The sequence below is a fragment of the Chrysochloris asiatica genome, unplaced genomic scaffold (assembly GCF_000296735.1).
Source record: "Chrysochloris asiatica unplaced genomic scaffold, ChrAsi1.0 scaffold00002, whole genome shotgun sequence".
Classification (NCBI taxonomy): domain Eukaryota; kingdom Metazoa; phylum Chordata; class Mammalia; order Afrosoricida; family Chrysochloridae; genus Chrysochloris; species Chrysochloris asiatica.
In genome coordinates this window covers 20,820,761-20,829,380 of record NW_006408520.1, presented here as the reverse complement: position 1 = coordinate 20,829,380, position 8,620 = coordinate 20,820,761, and the positions used below count along the sequence as shown (strand labels likewise).

At 35.2% G+C, this 8,620-nt stretch overlaps 1 protein-coding gene across 1 annotated transcript in view; it reads left to right on the top strand.

The window, feature by feature from the left end:
• Positions 1-7,076, top strand: part of KIAA1107 (KIAA1107 ortholog) — a 17,772-nt gene extending 10,696 nt beyond the window's left edge. Inside the window, exons 6-8 of the mRNA XM_006830966.1 lie at positions 814-953; positions 2,987-5,302; positions 6,607-7,076. Coding sequence (XP_006831029.1) covers positions 814-953; positions 2,987-5,302; positions 6,607-7,076 — 2,926 coding nt within the window. The remainder of the gene's footprint in view (positions 1-813; positions 954-2,986; positions 5,303-6,606) is intronic.
• Positions 7,077-8,620: the final 1,544 nt, after the last annotated feature.

The following is an 8,620-nucleotide window of genomic DNA, read 5'->3' as shown; positions in this document are numbered from 1 at the left end:
CTGTCTAATTGTTCTCCCATCTGCTTTGTTCTTCCATTCCCCTCTCCCTACTTGTATATTGCCCCCTCTCCAGCACCCAAACTATCCTGTGTCTAATTCCTGCCCTGTGCTGCACCTTCTCCTCCCTCCCCTCACCCACCCCCAACATCCGAACAATCAACAAAGAATCCCCCCCACACCCCTTTAGTATGGGTTCTTTCCCTTAGTCTTTTACAGGAGTGGTCCTATGCAGTATTTCTCTTTTTGTGCCTGACTAATTTCACTCAACATAATGCCCTCAAGGTTCATCCATGTTATGCGGTGGCTTGCAGCTTCCTTGTTGTTCTTCAAGGTAGCATAGTATTCCCTTGTGTGTATGTACAATGACATTTTAAAAACAGTTTTATTTTATATTAAGTTATATCTTTATGTTAAATGATAAAAGAATACATTAAATTATCCTCATAGCACTTGATTATTCATTGTTTTATCAAACTTCATCTATAATTTGTAGCATAGTGGTTATGAATCAAGCTGCTAAACTCATGGTCAGCAGTTCAAAACTACCAGCTGTTCTGTGGGAGAAAGATGAGGCTTTCTGCTGCCATAAAGATTTACAGCCTCGGAAACCCTGTCTAGGGTCGCTGTGAGTCGGAAGCGACTCCATGGCTTATAACCACCACCAAAGACTTACACATTTTTGGTTTCTCTGCACTCAAAAATGAAATTCTTTTTCTTTGAGAAAAAAATTAATATTTCTTGTGTGTAGTTTTTATTTTAAGAGTTCACATTATAGAATTTCAATGTAATTTTGCATGCAAATCTTTTTCTTAGTATATTAAAGAAGGTCACTGGCAAAGGGCCTAGTGATCCAGTACCACAGGCGATTTTGAAGAAAAGAGGAAATGGCGGTGGATGTGCTACAGCTCAGCTCAGGACAAAGAGTGCACCATCTAATCATGCTAAAACCCAAGGTAAAACTGAAATCGTACCAGGTTTCACGAGTCTTACTTACTTGTCTAAATTGAATAAACAAACTCTGATTTGGAGCTCCCATAGCAAGTAAGCAAAAGTCAATTTGAACTGCAAGGTAGGTGTTTTGAGCTCACCAGCTGTTTCTCGAAACCCTAGATAGGGTCACTATGCATCAAAACAGACTCGATGGCACTTAACAACAACAACAACAACATTTCTTAATATAGAGAAGATTTTATACTATTAATTTTCAGACGAGTATTTTAGTGTTTTGGGTTTACGTTTGGCTGTTTCTATGGCCTGTTATGGGAGACATAGTTGAGAGAGTCACTAGTTTATCTGATTTCTGGCCCTTTAACATACCATACCCATTTGTTGAAGGTTTCATTAACAATGATAGGAATTCCATTTGCAAAACCAGCACTGAAAATCTCTAAAAATATTAATAATAATAATGGTACAGTCTAGAAAGCACCAGAATCAGTACTGTGCCTGTTGTTTTTCTATGTTTTAAGAAAGAAAAGAGTACTGATCAGATTTTATAATATTGCTAAGCCTGTTGTTGTTAAGTGCTATCAAGTCATCCCGACTCACAGTGACCCTTGTGTAGGGCTTTCAAGGCTTTAAATCTTCCAGAGAGTAGAAAGCTTCATCTTTCTTGCACATAGTGACTGGTGGGCTTAAATTGTAAATCTTGTGGTTCGCAGTCCAGTGCTTATTATCGTATGGTGCCACCATGCTCCCTAGCTAAGTATAAGTAGTTGTAAAAATTAATTTGCTTTATACATTAAGCACCTAGGCAAGAGCAGTTTATAAAATCCTAAAAACAATTTTTGAGTCCAATTGTGAGTTAATACTAAAAATTATTTAAAATTAAAATAGAGAAAAATTATTCACTATTTAGTAATTAAGCTCAAATTAAGCATTTAAAAATATATAGTAATTCTGTTTGACAGATATGAATGCCCAAAATATCATCTGTAGGACTCTAACTAATACAAACAAAAGGATTCCCAGAATTAGCCCCTCTTTACTTCTAGTCACCAGTTAACCTTTCTACTGTATATCTAAGTTGTTATCCATAATGAAGGAGCCCTGTGGCATAACCAGGTAAGCACTCATCTGCTAACCAGAAGATTGGTAGTTCCAAACCCACCTAGAAGCTTTTTGGGAAAAAGACATGGTGATAGACTGTCATAAAGACTGCAGCCAAGAAAATCCTATTGGACAGTTCTGTTCTGTTACGTGGGATCATTATGAGCTGAAATCATGTGAATTGACAGCATTTAAGAAAAAACAACCATTTTAAAATGAGCTATAATAACAATGAATTGCTTATGAAAAGTAAATTACTTTTCTTAATGATTTCAACATCCCTGTCCATACCACTTCTCGGAAACCCTATACAGGGTTGCTATGAGTTGGAACCAACTTAACAGCACTTAACAACAACAATTTTGTATTTAGTTTGATTTCTTTTCTTTTGGCTATACAGAGCACATAGTCTTTTTGTCACCATTTTCTCTTTTGGGACAGGACAAACACATTTTCTAATTTCCTATGTATTTATGTAAATCTAATTCTGGCATAGGATTAAGACTTTTTACTAAGGCCTTGGAATAGTCTCCTACATTTTTAATAGAAAAATCTTTTCTTTTTAAGAATTTTATCATGCCCAAACACATTGTGGTTGAGTCACTTCTGACTCATAGCAACCCTGTAGAAAGCCTGGAGCTTCCCCATAGAGTTTCTAAGGCTATATTAGCAGGAGGAAAGCAGACTTCCACATTTTTCTCCTGCGCAGCATCTGGTAGGTCCAAACCGCTGACCTCTTGGTTAGCAGCCAAACCTTTAACCACTACGCCATCAGGGCTCATGGCTGCCTTGTCATTCACCCTAATCTGTAATTGACCATTTTATAATAGCATGTTTCCATTTCGTTATTTTCTTTTCTTTAGTAATTTAAAAACAAATACTGCATTTCATTCACAAACTGGAGTGTATATTGTATTTTTGAACTTTTTTTTCTTAGGATCTCAAGGGGAGTCACCACATTCACTGAAATCTTCAGTCTCTTCAAGACTATCTGAGGAGAATGTGACAACGTTGGACCACAGTGCAACTGCAGATAAACCAACATCTAAAAGAAAAACTGCCAAGCAGGCTCATACAACATTGCCTAAGATTACTGCCAAAATAGTGGCAATGCCTAAAAGCCTAACTCAGTCAAAGAAAGAGGAAGCATTGAATAATAAACATGCAAAACAGAAAATGCTTCCTGGACATATTACCTTGAAGACTCAGTCTCCTCAAAGACTTTTAAAAAGTGAAACATCTGTCCAAAAGCGTATGCTTCATGATGTACGTGATAATAATACCAAGGGCAGTGTTTCCGAACAAAAATCTCACAAACCTCTAATTCATCTCACAGCTGAAACCAATGGTGCAGAAGCCTCCTATTCCTCATGCAAACTGGACCTACAAAAGCCATTAAACAATCAAGAAAAAGAGAAATCGGTAATAGAATGCCAAAATATTTCAAAGCTGAATACATTAGTGAAACATGAACTGGAATCAAAACAGATTTGTTCAGATAAAAGTGAAACAAAATTTTCTGACCACAAAGAAATAGGTAATTGCCATACAGCTAAAATACATTCTCATTCAGATGGGAGTAGTAATACAGATTTAAAATTTCATAGTACTACTGCCCTGAAATCCATGATTTCAAATCCAAATGAAAACTCCTTGAACTGTAATCTAACTTGTGATTTACAGTCCACAAATAAAGAGCAAGTCCTTTTAATATCAGAGAAGGAAAACCAAATGGGGAAAAAAGATGCAAACCAAAAATCAACCATTAAATGTGTGAAAGATTTTTTACCTTATGTTCCTGAAAGGACAAATGCTACTGTAAGTTCCATTCATGATGACAGAAAATGCAAAATGCATGTAGAAGGACTGAGAATCCATAGTCAATTGTCTGATGGATTCCCTCTAAATAAAAACAAACATACTATAGCAGGTTCAGATATTTCCTCTAAATGTCTCTCAGGACAAATACCAGGAAAAAATTCTCCTAAAGCTATGGAAACCACAGAAACTCCAGAGAGCCATGAAACTTCCGAAGCACCATTCATCGGCCCCTGGAGTGTTCTGCATCAGAGAGAGAGTCCTGAATCTGATACTGGCAGTGCTACCACATCCTCTGATGACATAAAACCCAGATCTGAAGACTATGATGCCGGAGGATCTCAGGACGATGATGGCTCAAATGATCGAGGCATTTCTAAATGTGGTACTGTGCTATGCCATGATTTTCTTGGAAGAAGCAGCAGTGACACTAGTACTCCTGAAGAATTAAAAATATATGACAGTAACATAAGAATTGACGTAAAAATGAAAAAGCAAAGTAGTAGTGATCTTTTCCAAGTTAATTCTACAAGTGATGATGAGATTCCTAGGAAAAGGCCAGAAATGGGGTCTCGTTCTGTGGTAGCCTACCCCAGGGAGAAAGAAAATCCTCCACGAGGTGGTGTCCAGTGCACTCAGGAAATAGATCAAGTGTCTTCCTCAGCAGATGAAACAGAAGATGAAAGGTCTGAAACAGAAAATGTCACAGAAAGCTTTCTTACATCTAACCAAGCTTCTCAGCAGTTTCAGGGAATAATTAATTTAGCTTTTGAAGATGCAACTGAAAATGAAAGCCGTGAATTTTCTACCACTAAAAAATTTAAAAGATCAGTTTTACTTTCAGTAGATGAATGTGAAGAATTGGGATCTGATGAAGGGGAAGTTCACATTCCTTCCTTGCAGCCTTCAATAGATTCCCTTTCACCTTCTGATGTTTTTGATAGCATCTCTCATGAACACTATGGAAGGACCTGCCATTCCAGATACTTGCAAAAAAGTGAAAATCGCATTTTAGAATGTAAACAAGATACAGGCAATAGTGTATATAAAAATGAAAATACTCCCTCCAGTCTTGGTAACATTGATTCTTCAAAAAAAGATCAACAGAGTGCTTCGGCCATGGGAAAAAATAACACAATGGATGTTTTGTCCAAAGGAGGCAGACAGCTTATTCCAGAAGATTCCAAAGTAAACATTGGAAGTGATGCAAGTAATGACTTTCAGCAGCACAGTAGTCTTTCAGATAATGATGTCAAAAATCAAGAAAGACCGTGTCATTTGGAGCTTCATCAGAGGGATCCCAATTCTGACATACCAAAGAACAGTACTACAAAATCTATAGACTCCTGCCGGAGTCAAGTTCTGCCTCAGGAAGGTCAAGTGAAAGAGAGCCATCCCACAGCTCCCGAAAAAGCCAATATTGCTTTGTCTGCAGGTAATGTACAGAAATAGAAATGCTAAATCCATAAGAAATTGAGTTTATATAGGATTTTAAAGTTAGATCTAGCCGTGAATGTTATATTTTAGTTAGATAGGATAATGACTTATGCAACAGATTAGAATTTTAAATGAAAAATTTCTTAATATAAAAATCAACGAATTATTCTTTATTGTTCACCTAAAATCCTAGTGAAGAATACCTAGCTAAAAAAAAAAATTGATTGTCTACTAGACAGATCTAACCTAAGAGATTTTACATGAAAGAATAAAGAAAAGAACGTAGTCTCTTTTATTTAGTTATTTATATCTAATCTAACATAGGAATTCATAATTACTAGAAATTTTATTCCTCATTGGATATGATTTATGGGCCATGCTAGTACTGCTGGCATGCTCAGAGGGCTGTGCAATAACTATAGGAATATGTAACGAAAAGCACTGAACTATTTTAACAACTAGCTTAATTATTACAATTAATATACATTTTGCAGATATTAAGACTTTCAGGAGCATAATAATTATATGCTAAAATTTTCAAGTAAAAATTAAATTTCCTAAAAGAGATTATATTTAGAAGCAATGATATATGTGAAGAAAGAAAGCCCAGGCTTATTGCATATGTTTAGATGATTTCCTGTCTAATTGTTTTATGTGTTTGTCTTCCTTATTATAATAATTTGAGCCAATGACCCAAATTAAAATATGCAGTAGTGGCTGACTGAGTAGCTATTGTTTATCAGGACTGCAAGAAATATTGATCTATAGTCCCGGTTCAGCAAAATCAAAAGAGTAGGGAGATCTTCAAAAGTTGTAATTTTTTGTTTGTTTGTTTGTCCTTGCTTGCATCCTCCTTTGCATGTGCAATATACAATTAGCCTTTAGCTAAAATGTATTTATTTTGGAACTGACTTACTTTTAAAGTCACCATGAGATAGGCAACTCTTTTTTTTTTCTTCTTTTTTTTATTATAGTGAATTAGATATGTATGTGTATTCTGTGTTTATGTTTAAATAATTTTTTTTATGTTGCTTTCTGTATCACAAGTTTTCAAATTAAACTATGGAGGATTATTGTTAGTTGCCGACATGATTTTGCTGCTAAGCAATACCCTTAAGTTGTTTTTTTGACATAGAAAAAGAATTACTTCAAGAATCTCATTAATTTTGTGTAAATGTTATTTTTCCCATTCTATGCTTTTTGGATTATCACTGTTAATATTGTGTTAATATGTTCTACAAAACTCTGAGGGGTAAAAACATGTGCAATTTTTACATTGTATAGTATTATGAATTATTTCAGGAGACATAGATGATTGTGACACACTGGCACAAACCTGCTTGTATGACCATCGGCCTTCAAAAACCCTCTCTCCAATATATGAGATGGATGTAATAGAAGCTTTTGAGCAGAAAATGGAATCACAGTCACACTTTATGGACCTAGATTTTGAAGATGATCAACATTTTGCAAAACAAGACTGGACACTACTAAAGCAACTGCTCTCTGAAGAGGATTCAAACTTGAATATTAGAAATTCTGTTCCTGAAGACTTAAATCTAGCACAATACCTGATCAATCAGACACTACTTTTAGCACGAGACAGCTCAAAACCTCAGGGTAAAGCACATGTTGACACTTTGAACAGATGGAGTGAAATTACATCTCCATTTGATGATTCCTCATCAAGCATCACCATGGCTAGTTTTACCTCTGAAGATTGTTCACCCCAAGGGGAATGGACAATTCTGGAACTGGAAACTCAGCATTAAGAATATTAAATTGTTGGAAATTTTTAAACTATGCCACCCTTTTATTTTTTGATGCTTATATTATATCCACATGATAATTGCATTAGCCAGATATAGACTGTCCTTAATATTGAGGGAGTCTTTATGATTATGGTTTATTTATTAATATGATATCACATGTAGAAAAAGTGTTTTTCTAAAATTTTGAGCATGTTTTCTATGATTATTAGAGAAATTAGAAGACTTATAAGGAATCCCTAACTTCGGTTTTTCTTTCCTAACTGATCATTTGTTTACTTATTTATTATTCAAGAATTTAAAATGTGAATGCACAAGAAATCAGCCCCTTTAGGTTTTGCTGTGCATATGATAACATAGTAACTTAACAATAAAAACTTCCTGTGCTTGTGTCAGTTTATGTAGTGTTAATCTCTGAATAACCATACTCAGGTTGGAATGGTACCTTAGCTTTCCCAACAATTCAGGTCCAAAAAACTGTGGAGTAAACACACCACATCATTTCTAAATTCAAGAGAAGTAGAATCCTCTGTGCCTGTCTTTTTGGGATATATCCAGAGACAGACATCTGCCCTTAATTAAAAGAAGAAACTATCCATCTTTCTCACCAAGGTGGATCCCTTTAATCATTTTCTGAATCATTCTCCATTTTCCATTCCATATTAGGAATATTTTGGAACTGTGCCTGCAGTAAATATTCATTGGTAAGTGGGTAATAAAGCAATTGAAAAAGTTAGTAAGTTAAATTGTGTGTGTTTGTGTGTTTCCTTTCTCGGTGTGCCTGTACGCCCTAGTTCCTTATTTTCTTGATCAGATTATCTTTCAGTCTGTTATTTTGAAAGAAAGGCAAAGATTTTTTTTCAGTTTTTCATTCTTGAATGCTTTCTTCTTATACAATTAAATATAAAAAAAAAAGCTACTGCGTTTGATGTCACATCTACAAATAGTTAAAAGGGAAGGCATTTTGCTTAAGTAGCAACCTCTTAACGTCATTTTAGGACATATATGTGTAGGGTTTCCGAGGAGTTGCTGGTGGGTTTGAACTGCTAACATTGTGGTTCGCAGTCCACTGCTGATTCTACGGCGCCACAACAGGAGTCCATACCAGTAATAATCTATAGTTATATTAAATATCAACAATCACCTTAATATACTACCATTTGTTATTCTTCAAATAGAGTTTTGTTAGCCTTAGCAACTAACCTATTGTACCATAAAATTGCTATGTACATGTGTGGTGTGTTTTGTTTTTTTTTTAACTAGAAGCTAGTAAAAAAAATGAGGCGAGTACTCATTCATGCATACTGACATTCATTCATCCAGTTAAAAAAAAAAATGCATTGTTTCTAAGCACTTGTGTGTGAAGAAATAAGGGTTATTCCCTCTTCACCCCAGTCCCAAATGTTAGGTGTTTAATGAGGGAAAATGATGTAAAAAATTAATTAGAATCCAACATTATCATACTTTATGTTTTAGAGCTGAATAGGAATGTAGAGATTATTTATTTAGTCCCTTCAAATTTCAAATGATAGTTCTGAAGCCCAGAG